At 47.7% G+C, this 17,847-nt stretch overlaps 1 protein-coding gene across 1 annotated transcript; it reads left to right on the top strand.

The window, feature by feature from the left end:
- The first annotated feature begins 6,486 nt into the window (after positions 1-6,486).
- Positions 6,487-7,444, top strand: LOC8025607 (E3 ubiquitin-protein ligase MARCHF2-like). The gene has a single exon (XM_002409515.3). The coding sequence runs from the start codon at positions 6,487-6,489 to the stop codon at positions 7,402-7,404; it is 918 nt and encodes a 305-aa protein (XP_002409559.3). The 3' UTR covers positions 7,405-7,444.
- Positions 7,445-17,847: the final 10,403 nt, after the last annotated feature.

Raw genomic sequence — 17,847 nt, 5'->3', positions numbered from 1 at the left:
CGATGTCGCCACAATGACTTTCACCTCAGGAGGACGGGGAGGAAGGCTGGTTCAGACATGTGCAACGAGCGCGTTCTACGACTGCGTCCGTTGTAACCGGAGCGACCGGAACGATCGCTCTGCGCCGCGCGTACACACCTGCAACCACTGCAACAAGCGCAGCGGGTCGTCAGCACGGCGACCGCTTCTACGCCGCCGTCAGCTGTTTCAGCGGCGCCTCTAAAACGGGGACGCACTGCCACTCAATGCCGTAACAGAATATAGACAGACAGTTTTCTATAGCCTAAGCTTTATTATTATTTTTTTCATGATAGGCTTGCAGGGTACAGTGGATGGAAAAAAGAAAAGAAAAAGTTGCAGTACGCCGTCTTGGATGATCATGACTCTAAGACATGACTTCGCCAATAGTACAAATATCGCCACACGCCTTTTCTACGATTATAAACGACGATGTAATCTTAGCAGCGATATAGCAACGTAGAAATCTGATTTTGTGATCAGATAGACGTTGCGAGCGTTCAGGATTGCTAACACTAATCACTTCTTTCCGGTGATGAAAACGCGTGAAAATTCGCATCCTTTATACGGTACGCCCCAGTAATACCTTGAACTTGAACACACGCATGAAATGCGCCAAATAAGAAATCTGGGCGATGTTCGAGGACACAAATGCTTAGAAAGCACCACTGTAGTCGAAGTAAACAAACACGACGGCACGGGCGTTTCTGCTGTCTTGAGAGTGCCGCCGCGACATCGCCGCACGAGTAGGTGGATCTTCCTTTCTAGTACGTGCTGGGTTATCATAGCGACGCACGACGAAAATTCACAGTCAAGGATAGCGCTTTTACGCGGAACGATGAGCTTTCACTACGCCGTCCACGTCGACGATCATGAACGGGCCAGGAGACACGAACGCACTTCTGAATACCCGGAGGGAAAGATTTCATGATACGTGGGCTTCCGCGCATCCCGAAGGAACGGGAAATTCACCCCCGCGGAGGAAGGCAAGGAGAAAACATAGCCCCTTGTTTGTGAAATGATAATTGCGGTATCGCGTATTCTAAACTATAATTATTTTACGTCTTGTGAAATTATCATGCACAACATATCTAAATGAACTGAAAATTGTTTCTTTAGCGAAACTTTACAAAAGCCGCCAAAATTTTCAAACATACGATAATTTCATTGGTCGGCGCGGGAACAGAAAAGAGTCCGCACGTATTTTATTCCTGCCTGATTAATAGGCGGTTCTGCATTCTAAAACTGAAGACACTCATTCACTTACACTTCCTTAACGCCATCGCACCAAAAAGTAGCTTCCCCAAAAACCGCTTGAATGCCCCTTTAATTTTTTCGCCCCCCAATCTCAGGTGTCACATCATGATTAATTATCACCGTCTCGCTTTCACACTCACTGTTTTTTTTTTTTTTTTTTCTCATTAAAGATAGGAGACTTCTCTATCAGAGGCTTAGCCGCCTCTGTGGCTCCGAGGCGAGAGCGCCGGTCTACGGATCCCAGGGTGACGGGTTCGAATCCCGACCGCGGTGCCCGCATAATGACGGAGGCTTGTTGCGGGGAAGGCGCCGTGTAACCGAGCTTTCGGTTGCACGTCGAAAAATCCCCAGGTGGTCGAAATTAATCCTCAGTCCTCCGCTGGGGCGTGCCAGATGCCCGTCGTACTATAGGTTTGGCACGATAAAAACCCCAAATTTGACTTTTTATCAGAGGATTGCTTGCGGAAGCTACGGGACTGACGTCATGCTCTCTCCTATTACATTTAACCCATTTGGGTGCAACAATCCAGTGCAAGCGGTGCCAAATTCAGAATAGGGATTTCTGAATTTGGCTTCATTCCTGAAAATAACTATTCTGTGACCACTTGACTTTATCAAATATTCGCCACTTTTTTTTTAAAATAGGTCATGCACCCCTGATTACCGCTGGGCAATGCCTACCAGTTAAAAACTCACTGTATAGGGGAATGAAATTGCATCATGAAAGATTGTGTTAAAATACTTGTACTTTACTTTAAAAGTACAATATATTTATAGTACTTTACATTAAGTACATTGCACACAGTGTACTTACTACTTTACTTGAAGTACATATCCCATCTCATTTAGTGGGAATATTCCTCTTCTCAAGGGAGAGGAAATTTTCTCCATGTCTATGATAGAGGCAGACTTGTACGTAACGCGTTACAAGTAATTGATTACTTGTAATCAATTACAGTTAAGTGTAATTTTGTAACGCTTCAATTACATTTGTCAAGCTGTAACGCTCGAAGTAATTCAATTACTTTTTTCCTGTAATCAATTACATAATCAATTACACAATTACCAATTACATTTCTCATCCCACAATTCTTTTTTCTCACAAAAATCAGCATAGTCACTCAGCCATGGAGCAAAAATGATTGACATTTTTTTAACATCTAAAAAAAAAAAAAAAACTAGGATTAGTCGGCAAATCCTTTTTTCTTTTACGCCACCCTCTTCTACAAGCGCGCCACCAGCCTTGGATGGGGAGTTCCGGATCTCGTTGCAGATTGCTGATAAAGTCGACGGGAAGCGGGAACTCGCTATTGACTTTTTAGTGGGCTTTGTTCCCTAGGTCGACGCGTCAGCTACACGACAAGGTCCGGGTCTGAAAACAAAAAAGGGAACAATAACCAAACAAAATTGTGTACGCAATATTTTACTGTGTATTTGTGTACTTCTGTCATCGCAATAAGAAGTAACGTGAAAGTAACTTGAAAAGTAATCAATTACTTTGCAGTAATTGTTCAATTACTTCTGGGAGGCAGTAATCAGTAACGGTAATCGGTTACTTTTTTGACTGTAGTAATTGTAATTGTAATCAGTTACTTTTTTTCAGTAACGTGTACAAGTCTGGATAGAGGTGGGAATTTTTCTCCTTTCAAGAGGGAGAAAATTTCCTCCATGCCTAAGGTAGAGGTGGGAATTTTTCTCCTTTCAAGGGGGAGGAAATTTTCTCCATGTCTATGATAGAGGTGGGAATATTCCTCCTTTCAAGGGAGAGGAAATTTTCTCCATGTCTATCGTAGAGGTGGGAAGTTTGCTCCTTTTAAGAGGGAGAAAATTTCCTCCATGCCTAGGACAGAGGTGAGAATTTTCCTCCTTTCAAGGGGGAGGAAATTCCCTCCATTCCTCAGATAGAGGTGGGAATTTTTCTCCCTTCTGAGGGGAGCAAGTTTCCTCCCTTCACTATGGGAGGAATTTTCCTCCTTTAGGGTGGTAACATATTGGACATGCCAGTTCGTCCCTTAAGGGAGGAAGTACTGCTCCTTTTTTTCTTAGAGTGTACCTTTTAGATGTACTTTACCTAACAATGTTTAAAGGACACAGCGGCTCACACATGTGGGCCATAGTAGGTATGGGAACCTAGAAAGAAACGTTGTTATAACATATCTTACAATCACTAATTCTATACCGCGACAGAAGCTATTGCTTCTACAAAACCGAAGTGACGGAAGGGTCACAATTTAATTTGCTAGCGAGTTCTATTCATGGGAATGTTAGGGATTTTGCAAAAGGTTTATTGATAGAACCGGCGTAGACCTTTTCCAGAAATGCACGATTCAGAAACTCCAAGCAAAACGCTTAGCTGACATAACCCCATAAATAATTAAATAATTGTTTACTCTCTTCTTATAACCGACATCCCCTACTCTCTTCCACAATTTGATTCGTAATTTCTAAGGTATTTATCACCGTGCTATGCGTTAATGGTTTCGTTTTGGTTGATCTTAATAAATGTACTATTAAAGGAGCCATGAATAAATTTCGGGCTAAGATAAATTATTTTAGATTCGGATTTTACAATTGCATATCGTTTAGTGGACCAAAAAAAAGGGGTAGGAAGTCAAAAGCCTGCTTTTCGGTATGAAATTTTGAAAACATAGCGGGCTATTTCGTACCTCCTTTCATTCGAGAACTCTCCGCCTTTTCGCTGTTGATACATCCGCGGTAACCAAATCACGTCAGCCGGCCCCAGCTCACGCATTGGACACGAGCACTGCGTCACTATGCTCTGTCTCACCAGTTACGCACAGAAAGTCGCACAGTAATGCGGAAGCCACGGGCGGAAAAGGGGGTAAGTAACTTTGGTCCGTATTTGGAGCGACGGGCTAATCTTCTGAGGAGAATGACGACGTGCGGGTACACAAACGAGGGTCCGAGAAAGGGAGAGTCCCCCTTTTCCCTCCTCTTGAACTGCTAGTTGTATACCCTCGCCCCTGTACCTTGAAATACTACGCCGTGACCACGTGGTTTCTCATTTCGCTTGTAAGTTGAGGAGGAAAGGGATGGTGAAAAAAATTACACCATCTTCCCGAGGGGAACCATGGGGTGATGCGCAGCATCGCGGATCGTTATTAACGGTGTTATTAACGGTGTTAGTAACGTTGGTAGTAACGTTGGTAGTAACGTTGTTAACTTGCGTGTTATTACGTTGTTAACTTGCGTTGGTTACCACACATCGCATGAACGTTGTTGGAAACTCCGCGATGCTCCGCATCACCCCATGGTTCCCCTCGGGAAGATGGTGTAATTGTTTTAATTGCGTAGACGAAGGTGAAGCGGTTAACGAAGGTCTTTATTGAGAGCAGCGTCTATTACTTGAGGTGTGCACTTTGCTTTGATGAGGATGGCTTTGTGGTCGCTGAAGTGAACCGAGAGGGGATCTTGGTGCAGTGGGTGGATCTTAAAATTGGTGAAGACGTGATCAATGCATGTGCCGTGAATGCTGTTGTTTGCGGTCGTCGTATGATACGTGTTGCAGCGAGTGGTGTGATGACGTGTACTCAACTATCCAATGGCTCTTCATGACGTTGACATTAAAGTCGCCAACGTGCATGAAAGGATGTGTGTCTGCGTATTCTCGAACCGCCGCTGCTTCACGTTGTCGTAGTTCAGCATCCGCCGCTCGACGTTGACGAATGGACGCCGCTTCTCGTTGCCGTAGTTCAGGGTCTGCCGCTCGCTTCAAGCGTTTGCGCTCAGCGTCGCGTGCCCTTCGCTGCGCAGCTTTGTCTTCAGTGGACGTAGCGTTGTTGTTAGTTTGTGGGGTGGTGCTGACGCTTGCTTGCGCCAACCCACTAACTGACGGGACTGTTGCTTCCATTCCACTTCATCGGAAGAACGGAGTAAAGTGGAATCAACAGCGGTGAACTGAACGCGCGCAGCGCGCCCTACCGCTGCTTATATTCACGCTTGAAGAAGAGGAGACTAGAGGAGGAGAGTTGCGCATGCGCGCGGTGTGAGTAGAACCGAACGCACGCGAAGTGCACGCAGCTGGTAGAGAGAGAGATCGGAGAGAGTAACGCGCAGCTGTTGGAGAGAGGGAAGGAGGAGAGTTGCGCATGCGTAGTGTGAGTGCGGACTACGACGCCGACGCCGCGGGACATAGACCCGAGCAAGAGATGCTCCGCATCTAAAAACATTTCGTGGCCCCTGCAAAGGTCGTTTCTCATCCTGCGACCATTTCAGCAGAAACCAACGTTACGAAGGAACACGTATCAGATGCCACACAGGAATCATAATCACTGACGTTGACGAGCTTCGATATTGTCCCTGCCTATAGGAATAAATAGATAGCAAACTCGTAAAATCGTTGTTTTTTTTTGTTTTTTTTTGTTTTTTTTTTGCGTGAAACCAAATACGGTAAAACGTTTTTTGGCTAGGTGTTCGGTATTTCGTGAAGCCCAGAAAAAAGCATGGTCGCGAGGCTCGACACTGATTGGTTGATGGGTGGGAGAGGAGGAGTGAGGTGCGCGACGAACAAAAAGGCCTGCGACCAGAGGGGTGTAGGCGAGGAAGAGTGAGGTAGGCGAGGAGGAGCTGGACCGCCTGTGCGCACAGAGGGAGAGGAGCTCAAGAGTATGGAAGGCTCTGGAAGATCGCCAGGTTTATCAGCTCGATTAGCGGTGGTATCGCTTCATTCTAGGAACAACTATCAAATGTACACATGCCACGCGTTAAATTACCTGATAAAAAGCGCCGTGAACGTAGGCGTCTGGCGCCTGTAAACTCAGAATATCGATCGTTAAAAGTTTGTGATGCTAGAACGTTTCACGCATGCAACCAGTTGCCTAGAAATTTGCCATACATTTGTTCAATATTTTTAAAACTACCATTAGTCATTCCTTCGAGAGAAAAGAGAAGCGCAAGCAGAGATCGCTCTGAAGTGCCGGATGTGGGGTTGCTTTGTTCAATTCATTCTAACCTTGTATTTCCTGCTAACTTGGTCGCGCCCTTATGCGCTCAGATGACTAATATATAGAACTGACTAAGCAGTGCCTTCGTATCTTCAATAATGAATGCGTGAATCAGATCTATCATATCTCTATTGGAAGCGATGATTGTAAAGCGATACTTGCAGAAAGAAAAAAGAAAGCGATACTTGCAGAAAGAAAAAGAAAGCGAAGAACCAGCCAATCCAAGCTTCGGGAAAACTGTAGTAGAATGGTCTATCACGAAGCCTCCCACAGTCAGTATCACGGCACCATGCAGGACACATCGGGACACCATCCTCTACGCCGTCATCACTCTGTCCCGAACACCGGCGAGGGCGTCCTTCGTCCCCGTACCCAAGTCAACAGCACCCCGAAAAACCGCAAACGCCCGCGAGACGACAGCTGCTTCACGGATCCCATCCCAAGGCGAGCTCAGCGTACGGCCGAGCCAGAACCAGCCTACGTCACTCCCGTTCGGCCCTCGAGTCGCGCTTCGTCGGCAGCGACCGGTGATGATCCGACCTCAAGCCTGGAGGTCAAACAACTCAGCTTCGTCAGCGGGAACCTGTGGAGCTTCCAGTGCAGTCCTGGCAGCCCGCACGTCTACGGACGCCTGAACGTGACGTCAAGCAGTGGTCCTATCTGCCGCATCTGTCACGAAGGCGATCAGGCCGGACCCCTGTCGTCTCACTGCGCGTGTTCTGGGACCATGGGCCTGACACATGTGCCTTGCCTGGAGCGCTGGCTGTCCACTCGCAACACGGACATGTGCGAACTGTGTCAGAAACGCTTCCCGACGGTGCAGACTAGGAGGTCGCTGAAAGAGTGGATCAGTGGACCGGGTCACCAAAAGAGAGCTCTATTCGGGGACCTTATGTGCTTCGTTGTGCTAAGTCCCATCGCATTTTTCGGCTTGGAATTGAGCGTTCAGGGCGCTTCGAGCCAGGCGACGACGCGCCACGTCTGGCAAGCGGGCAGTCTGATCATGCTCTCGTGCTTGCTGCTAAGCGCGTTCGTGATCTGGACGTGCACCACCGTGAAGTACCATTACAGGAACTTCAGGGACTGGCAGAATGTTAACATGAAGATGACACTGGTTTCGCATGAAGACGCCACCAGACTGAACCTCTCACCTTCTGTCGCGTAATCGCCAGAGGGCTAATTTTATCTTCGATATTCCGCCAACCATTCCCAGTTCTCGATATGTGGGGTATGGCGAGCACGTTCTTTTAGCGAATCTTGATATAGTGTTTTCGTTTTCTCTCCAAGACATATTGATCGATTCGTATTTTGGCAGCGAGCATGTATCATTTTTATATACTTTGTATAAACTTTTAGTCTTCCGCGATGTCGCGCGCGGCTTGCTTTTAGTTTGCAGTAAACTGACCTTGCACGTGGTTTTTGTTATGCTTCTACGTTTGTTATCAAGCCCTGAGGAGCAGGCTGGAAGTGTGGTTACATGTGCTGCACATGCGCCTTAACTGCAGGCAAGAATTAAAGTAACTGACTAAAGTAAGGCGATGATAAATGCGCGAACACAATTCCACTTGTTTCACGATTTTTTGCTATAAACCAATTTCTGTTGCGGATGCTATACTCTATTTCACCTTATGATGTACCGCAGGAAAGGCTACACGCGCGTGCTCTGTGCTGTAGAGCCAGAAGCACACGCGTGTAGCCTTTCCTGCGGTACATCATAAGGTGAAACAGAGTATTAGCGGCGAGATGTTTCGGTGGCGCCCTCGTTCGTTTACCTTTCGTGACGGCATTACCTTGTGAACAACAAGTTCGATGGTGTTTGTAATGGGCATGGTGGAAGCCTGAAATCATAGCTCTCAAAGCAACACTGCCAACACTGTCAAAATTGAAGTTCTTACATTCCCCTTATTTCCGTCGATGAGACATCCTTTGCTCTCGTCATAGTCAGCATTCGGCCAATAGTGGTGGGCCGACCACAGCGACGCTTTCGATCGCTCACGTCGCCAATAGCATCTGCAACAGAACAGAAAACAAAACAACAGAAGGGCACATCTCGGCGGCACAAGCTCTCGTGCATTAAGGGAAGCTGCCAACGCTATGAGCTCGCGCTTCTAGCCTTCGCTGCGGTGCAACATAAGGTGAAACGGAGTATAGTACTTGCAGCGCGTGCACCTACAAGCCCGGTACCTAGCGCCGTCTTTCCTGCATGGCATGTTCAGAGCTCTGGGCATGTTGATCCAGCTCCTCACGCGACTGAATTCGGCGAATAGCAGCGCCGCGCGTTCGAGGAGCGCGGCGCGCTCAAAAGCAGGGGAACGTTCAGCGGGGCGCGCGCAACGTCTACTTTCTTACACGGCACTTGATCCGGCTCATCATGTGATCGGATCTCGGCGAATAGCGGCCCGGCGGCACGTGCAAAACAGACGCACAAGGCGCAACTCTGCCTCCCGTAGGGAGCCTATAGACCTTTCCAATGTTTACAAATCCACAGCTCAGCGTGCGATCTCCACAGCTCAGCACGCGCGTGTGCGTCGCTTCGGAAAGCGAGCAAATTACGCGCGATACGCACGAACACTGAAAATGAAACCGGCCAGCAGCCCCTTTCTGGAAAGGTCCATACAGGAACTCTAGTACCTACAAGCCCGGACTATAGACCAGTGTCCGCACCAATTCCAGGGCGCCGCCATGTTTATCTTCGCTCGCGCCACCACGCGGAGAGAACTGGCAGGCAGGAGGGGGGGGGCCACAGTGAAAATGATAAACTGTGGGGGGGGCTGCGTTGGCGGCGTTGCTTTGAGGAGCTGGATGCGGCAGGCTGTCCGAATGCACAGGCATATCGTGAAAGATGTCTTCACCAGAAGCCTCCGCGGCCCGTTCTTCAACAGATAAGATGTCGTGAACATTCGAGAACCCATCTCGATCAAGAAAACGAGAAAACTTTCCTTGTCTTAAATGTTCTCGGTGTCTGCTGACCCTTGACATCCGCGCTTCAGTCCGGGTTCATTGCGTAGTAAATATTTCGCTACCGCTTTCTTGTAGCTTTCAAATGCTTGATTGTTGGCTTCTTGTATACAGCATTACATTCGTGGCACGTTTGAGACCGATTTTCGCGATCTGCTTGCCTTTCTGCGGCAGCGCGGCTCTGCCGAGCCGAAATAAGTGGGAGGCGTTCACTTGATCGAACGCCGTTTTAGCGAATGAAAACAAGACCACGACGTTTCATCGAATGAATAGCGAATGGGTCTAGTTACATAGACAGCTCGGATTAGCTTTCTTTTATAATGTGCCGCCTTGTCTGCCGCCGCGAAGCGGCGTAAACGAGGGCTCCGAGTATGTTAGCACGCGTCCTCCTCCCCCCCCCCCCCCCCCCCACACACACACACACGCTGCAAGCGTCTGGGTTCGAAACTATTAATTGCCAATTCTAAAGGATGGTACTTACTTGAAGTGGGAGCTGGAATTCTACGAGGTACCAGGAGACACTTACTATCGGGCAACGAAGCAGGGTGCCTGTGGGGCAGGAGTCTAGGAACGTTACTGATTAATATTGTGACAGGCGATCAGTTATGATAACAGACGAAACTTCGACTCGTTTGTTCATAAATTTGCGGTGATATTTTATTAGCCCTCGTTACAGCACACCAAGGATCTTAGGCAGTGAAATTCACATCACGCGGGCTCGTCCGTCGTAGTCAATTGAGCGCAGTCGACGACGAGGTGTAATGAGCTACTAAGCTTCACAAGGAAAATGCGCATGAGAAAGAGTTTTGAGGCAGTCCAAAACACCGATCCAGCAGACGCACGTACTATCGGGGAAAAATGAAATGCGAACAGAGGAGCGCGTGGCTCGCGGCACGTGCTGCGCCGCCTGGAAGTGAGCCTAGGAGCGAGGGTGCGTGGCCTACTCTACGTGTTCACGCCCCTCCCTCTGCGCTCCCAAAGCTTCAGCAGTGCGCCTCTTAGTGCGCTGAAAGCTATCACCGCTATCTTTGCTGGCTCAGCGCGTGCGGTGCAAAGAAGCTCGCCGTACTCGCCGAGCAGGCAAAGATAGCGGTGACAGCTTTCAGCGCACTGAGAGGCGCACTGCCGAAGCTGGGGGAACGAAAATCGAGCAGCGTGAACACATCGAAGTAGGCCACGCACCCTCTCCCCTAGGTTCACTTCCAGGCGGCGCAGCTTGTACCGCGAGCCACGCGCTCCTCTGTTCGCATTTCATTTTTCCCCGATAGTACGTACGTTTACTCCGGACTCCCTGAACCCGACGGCGCAAGATCAAAGCGATCAAAGAGCACCGCCGCCATCGCCACCCGGTTTTCTATGCACTTTGCGCGACAACGGCACTGCAACGGAGGGCACTCGCCTCGGCGATAACAATCCGCGAAATAGATTAATTTCCCACTCTTGAAGCCATTCCAAATGATAAATGAAAATACCTCGGCGTTGTTGAACATCTGACGACACAACCAACACAACTGTTTCGAGCGCCTGCTCGGCACCGTTGTTGCTCGTGAAGGCCTGCTTATTTGTAGTTGAGACGATGATTCCACATCTTTCGTGGTGCTTGCAATAACTTCGAAGGGCAGGGGAACATTCTCACGAGGACGTTGAAGACACTCAACACCGGAGCCACCAAAGCAATCGCACAAACCGTCGCCATGTTTGCTTCTTCTTCGTCACTCGCGGCGCGGTCAACTCGTCGCGAGATGTTTTCTGGCTCGGCTGGATGGAAACCAACAGCGGCAAAGTGGCGTATGGACACACGGCTCTCACATTACGGGCACTATTCTCACATACCGCGGTAAACAGGACCGATGCCGGCAAAACGGCAGTCGGCACACCAGCGAAGAAGCCCTCAACGGGAAGCGGCGGCGCGGGCCGACGCAGCCCCCCCCTCCCCGTGAGCGTCTGGGTTCGAGATTATTGTTCGCTTTTGCTCCTTGCGGTCGAGGCTAAAAAGAGCACTTCCGGACAAAGGTGCGCTGCTGCTGAGCGCGTGCTGACGGCGAGCTTCCGCTGTCCTTTTGGAGCGTGCACTTAGCACCATCAAGGTTGCCGGTCTTAGCCGGCGATTAATGTGAGCTCGTTTTCAGCATGCGGTCTAAACATCGCCCTCAAATATGGCGTCCAGTGAATACCTCCTATAGGTGCCTTCATGTGCTCTTTACCAGGGTGTCGAACCGGAACCGAACCGAACCGAAAACCGGAACAGAACCGTTATTCTTAGCTGAACCGGAACTGAACCGAACCGAAATATTCGCCGCCATCTTGGAACTGAACCGGAACCGAACCGAAAAAAAATATAACGGTAACCGTTTCAAAACGGTTCAAGCTGATTTCTTTTTTTTTCTTTTTTGTTAATATCACAAAATGAACATATGGGAATGAAAAATTGGCGGCTGTATTTCTATCTATTGATCAAATCGTCATATACAGAATTGCAACGTATGTTGAATTGTGGGTTTTCGTGGCGCTTTTGTATTGGCACTATAATTAACCATGCGTCACGTTGTCACGTGACGTCATGGTGTCAATACATGTTGCCAATCAATGTCACGTGACCTCGTGAAGTCACGTGACTCACTGCGTCAACTCGATTTAATTTGAGGAATTCACTAGATGTATTAACCTTGTTGACAGCGTGACGTAACATGACATCACGATTTTGCACCGAGAGTCACGTGACACCGTGACGGAAGTGATTTTCATAACCCCTATACTTTGTTTCAGCTTCCGTCCGAGCGCAGCCAAAGCTACGTGTGGCCTGAGCCAATCACACGCCGGCAATAGGTCACGTGATCTCGCTTGCACTTCTGTATCACTCCGCTGCGCCGCTGGTCGTCCGCGCCGCCCGCGCTCGCCGAGTATTTCGTCTGCTACAGGTGTTTCAACGGTATCGTCTGCTAGAGATTTAAAAAGTGCCCTTTCACGTTCTGAAATTTAGTCACAGGGGATGGCAGCACATATATAGGCTAGCCGCTGGCCTCTCTGTCCGAGCTTTCCATCTGTTCGTCATTTCGGCATAGTTTCGAGATATGAGTACACAGTGCAAGGTGCCCGATGACCCGGCCGTTGATGTTTCCTTATATTGTGTGCATATACCAGAGCTCGAGGCGCAGTGCTTTCCACCTGCTCCTCGGCGCTCAATGTGATCGGCCAGTAAAGGGGTGCCCCGATTTCGCCGCGTATCAGTGAATTGTAGTGGCCCAGACGGTTTTCTTGTTTACAACGCAATCGCGGTACGACGCGGCCGGAGTCTCCTGCCGGGTTTGAAAGTATCACGACCTCTCGCGCCTGACGCCCAAATGTGCCTTTGCGAAAGGACGTTTTGAAACGACTCGGTGAAGAAAGCAGCGAAGCAGATGATTCGGCCAATACGGGGAACGAAATCACACAGAAAAACCAAACGCTGCAGCCGTGTTGCCAGCGGATGTACGCGTTTTCACCAAACCACATGCATTTACATATATTAATAAAAACATACACTTCAGATATTTAATTCCTTTCGTTGTAAATAACTGTCAGAAGTACACATCTGGAATGTTGTGCAATGTTTACGCACAAAACAGTTATTTTAAGAAAATTACTTTTGCGGACTACTTGTGGTGCGTAGGAATGCTCTTCTCGAAGTTGCGAACCGTCCCTCAGCCTTCGGCTGCGCTCGGACGGAAGCTGAAACGAAGTATAGTCGAGTGCTCGGGTTCATGACAATCAGCATCGCCAAACATTCGGGTAACGGCTCATGTTCAATTAAATATGATACTAGCCCAACTCTAACAATACCTGAAGCTCAGCCCAAGCTTTTGCTTTCCAAACCCTTGCCGCCTAGGGCATGCCTATGACGAACACTGACGGTATATAATTAGAGTCAGATCACCTGGCCGCTTCTTCAAAGTTGCGAGTTGAGGAGGGGATCGACAGCTGTTTCTTTCCTTTATTTTTTCTGTATCTGCTATTGCGCGGAGGAGAAAACTAATGAATTTTTTCGCAAGCTAACAACGTCAGGGGTCACTTCTAACAGCATTTATTGAAAGTATACAAGAAAAAAAAGATGTTGCAAGACTATTATAATTTTACATTATTGAGGCACCCAAACATTTTTTTCGTTGTTGCTAAACTGCATCCGAAATATGTCAGCGTCGTTCTCAAGTTATTGCCCAAGTTTTGACCCCCTCTGTATTTTGCTTAAAGAAGCTATAAAAAGATTTCTATACATCACTAAATACTACTCAGAATCACTCCCTAACGTTAATAACTGATTGAACTTGGCTTTGCTCTTTTTTTGGGCAATGGCAGTCGCCAAAAAATCCACTCAACTCGGAGCCAGAAGCGGTTACGTGGCTTGGTGCCTATCCTAGGGTGCCTTCATGTGCGCTCATGAAGGCTCCCTAGCCTATCCAGACTTGGAAGTAATCCGTTACAAGTAACGGAATTACTTGTAATTAATTCCTTTTCTAGTAATTTTGTAATTAATCCGTTACTTTTTTGAAAATGTAATTTGTAATCTAATTTTATTACTTTTTAAGTAACGCGTTACTGAAATTACTCGTTACAATTCTTCTGCCCCGTCAAAGGGAAAAATAGAGAGGAAGAAGCGTGATGCAACGGCCTTCGCGCTTTTAGCATGGTAACACAAGACGGGGGTTCGCTCGCGAAGAGATCTAGTGCTGGCGAAGGAAAGGAATTCACGGAAACCGCGACAGCCCAGCCAGAGCCCTTTTCTGGAGTTGTTCGTACGGTCAGTCAGGCTGGGAGGATTCGACTGTCTACATCAGTGGTCGGCAACCAGCGGCCCGGGGGCCGGATCCGGCCCGCGAGGCAGTATTATGCGGCCCCTAAACCCCCAACGCCCCCCCCCCCCCCCCCCCCCTCTCCCCGTGCGGTCAGCTAAATAAGAAGGAAAAAGATATAAAGTTCTTTGATTCGCTGTCCGTTGCCTGCCTTCACGAATGACTAACGAGAACCTCCAGAATGTTTTGCGACTCGCATTTAGTAGCTTGAATGTGGATGTCCGTAGTTTGGCGATTGCAGTTCAACACCAGAAGTCTCACTGAGAGGAGTCTCTAGGTTTTCGTGGAAATGTTGTATCTCACGTCATGTGTCGCGAAATAAAGAAAATGTTCATTTTCGATTTATATACTACGTCAGTGTGAGTTAGTGCGAGTGTTCTTTTTTTTTAATTTTAACTCCCCCTCCCCCGCTGCTTGCAGTCCGGCCCGTTCCACCTTAGCTTCACGGCGACTCGGCCCGCTGCGGCGAAAGGTTGCCGACCACTGGTCTACATGAAGGCAACAAGCTTCGACTTGGAAAACGAACGGACTGCTTCGAGCGCACAAAACAGCAGAAAACTAATGACCTATAAAACCGTCGAGTGGGAGTCGTGAAGAGTACGAACGTGGACACTGTGACTGTGGTGCAGATGTCCGCTCGCCCCCTCCCCCCCCCCCCTCCTCCTTTCCGCCCCACCCCCTGCGTGTAGTCCCCTAAAAACCAATCAGCATTTTTTTTTTTGTCACACGAGACCGTCCTTTGCTTGTCGATGTTCTGCCTACACACACCCACCCCACAGACAAAACAAATTGTAACGAGATCTTGATTCTGTTCATCTTTGACAGCGCTGTGAAAGCTAAATACTGGCTGGACCAACCAGCTTTGTGGTTTCTGTCACTTGACTTCGCACTAGCGGATGCGTAAGGCACAAAAATAAGGGAAGCGATGCAAGCAGCCCATTGGAACAGAAAAAAAAAATGTAGCATCAACACTACTGTCAGTTCAAACAGTAACTTCAGACAGCAGGCGATAAGGTGGCCGGGGAGCACAGCCAAAATGGCTTGGGACTTCGAAGCTGAACCCATATTCCTAGAAACGAGAATGTTGGGGTTCTCGTCAGCGGATCTTGCCTACGGGAACTTACCCCGACATTTCAGGGAAAGGGAACACAGCCCGAGTTTTCTGAGAATAAACAGTGGCTGACTTGGACACAGTATGGTGCCTCCACAGGAGTTGAGGCAGCGCAAGGTGGCTGTAAACGCGTGAGATACATTGAACCCTGCTGTTCACTGAAAATTGTGCTTTTTTAATATTTTCTGAACGGAAAAATCAGCTTAACTGAAAAATTGTGGATGAATATTTCGTGTGAAGTTTCAGTTTTGATTAGTTTGATGACCAAGAAAAAAGATCAAGTGGGTCAAGGCCGGATAACACCTTCAACAAGCGGTACTCTGAAATCTGCCCAAACGCAAGTACCGCATGTACGTCAGCCAGTTGGTTTTAGTGGCTAAACCAGCCCCTATTTAGTCAATATAGAGCAACCGTAGAAAAACCACATCTTCAGGAAAGTCGTGTTCTAAAGTTTGCCGTTGCCATATTTCGAATGGTGTGCGTGCCTCCGCCACCCATGTGCATTCGTCGCATGTTCATGGGATTCAGTTCTGTCCCGGGTGGACAGCGCTAGATTCGTTTATATAGAACACCTGTTCCAGTCCTTTAGAGCTTTATAGATCCACCGTCGTAAAAATATTATCCTAAAATAATCGGTAGATATAGTAGTGAATCCGTTTTATCTTTGATGGGGCCCGAAATTCCCCCCACAACCACGCAGGTATTTGCGTGTTTCTTTAAAGTAACGCAAAAGTAATTGAGTAAAGTAACGAAGTAATTAATCAGTTACTTTTTACGGGGAGTAATTTGTAACGGTAATCCACTACTTTTTAGGCCAAGTAATTCTAATTGTAATTAATTACTTTTTCGGAGTAACGGGCACAGGTCTGAGCCTATCCTAATCCCCCAACGTTAATCATACCCCCGCGCTGGGGTTGGAAAGGAAGAAAACGCGTGCTGCAGCTCCAGGTATTGTTAGAATTCGGCTGTTCTCATTACCGCAGTGGTTGGACAGGAGCCACTCACTAGCTGAGTGTCCGCCGAGGCATTGATTGTTACGAGCCTATGAACAGTGCTCACGCAGTTCTCGTGGCCAATCCATGAGCCGCGCTGGACTGTCGTCAGGCGGGTGGTTTTGATCCCACAATTACGACATCAATCTTTGCGAAGGCAAGACTAAAAGAAATAGTCTAATTTTATTCTCGCAATTTCACCGCGACAAAGAAGCTTCTGAATCAGTGGCGGCCTGTGCGAGTATACTTGGGTCTGACTAGGACCAGTACGCCTCGAAAACGTCATGAACATTCCAACCCGATATCGTTTTATGACCACTTTAAACTTCACGGGGTGCAAAATAAAAGCAGTGAAGGTTTGCTGTTAACAAGTGACAAATAAAATTGTCGAATTAGCATAGACGAATGGAGGAGGCAATTCCTCAGGAATACTTTCAACCTTTCCACTCTGGTGAAGAAGGAAGACCAGCGTAGCTGTATACCATGGGGGGAATGAAGTAATGGCCGGCCGTAAGTCGGCAAGCTAGGGTGGAAAGGCTGGAGAGGTTGCCGCCATCTATGCGCGACGACGGCAACCAGAAAACCGGCAAGCCGGTTGTCCGGTTGCCGTCGTCACTTATAGATGGCGGTAGTTGTCCAGAGTTTAGTGTCATCATTTGTTTGCTGACGGACACGATACTGGGAAACTAGCCCTTAACAGCTCCTCAGTAAAAAGAAGTGTGTGTGTGTGCGTGCGCGTGTGTGTGTGGCGGGGGGTTAATTTGAAAAATTTACTCTGTTGTAAAGGTTTCTCTTCCCCGCATCTTTGGCGCAGACCAAAAAGCGTGACCCCGGAAACTACTTTGTGTGCAAAAACGCTCTGGCCAAAAAGCACGTTTTTGTCGTACCAGACGCTCGTGCCGTTCATCACGACGATGCAGTCAGGATAATAACACGTGCCTTTAAAATACTAGGCTTTCACTAAGCTTGAACCTCCTGCAGCATGCATTTTGCACCATCGAATTCGAGTTTCTCAGTAAGAAGAAATCAGAATGACCACCAGCCTATAGTGTGATGGCGTCACGTGCATACCATGTTAAAAAGTTCAGCTTTCTGGTGAAATCTGATGTTCGTAACACTAGCAATAGATGTCCTAATTGTAAAGTTGTGCAGTATTTATAGCAGTCTCGCAATGATATATGACAGCCTAGAGAACGGTTAGAGCGCATGAATATTCAAGCATAGTGTTGTGATGTGAGGGCCCGAAACAAATGCAGGTAAAATCGAATATAACATTAGCCTCCCGGGGCAGTATTTCGCGAAGTTTCGAGCTCATGCAAGCTGATGAAATGTGATTTATAGTAAGATTTCAAGAATATTTGTCTGTCCTTCGCCCTATTCATGTAAATTTATGAATTTCATTGCGTGCATATTTACGTATCTCTTATTGCAGTAAGGTGTTTTGTGAGGGATTATTTAGAAAAATAACCATTAATTATCTCTCTCTTTATTAAATTCACGTATTTGACTTCCAATGTATCATATGAGCACAGAGCCGTTTTTAGCGTACCCTGCAACCCGATGTTTCACACTGCCAATCAGCAAACAGAAAAACACTTTTACGCACACTCCACAGCTCGCGTAGTTTCGAGTATCGTCCTTCCGCGGCGGTCTCAAGCGGTTATGTGAACTTTTTACAGTAAAATTTATTGATCGTTATAAAAATATATTTAATAACTAAC

This window comes from Ixodes scapularis, unplaced genomic scaffold, assembly GCF_016920785.2.
Source record: "Ixodes scapularis isolate PalLabHiFi unplaced genomic scaffold, ASM1692078v2 PGA_scaffold9__187_contigs__length_104089568, whole genome shotgun sequence".
Lineage (NCBI taxonomy): Eukaryota > Metazoa > Arthropoda > Arachnida > Ixodida > Ixodidae > Ixodes > Ixodes scapularis.
The sequence above is the reverse complement of the archived record's forward strand: the minus strand, read 5'-3'. Positions and strand labels throughout refer to the sequence as shown.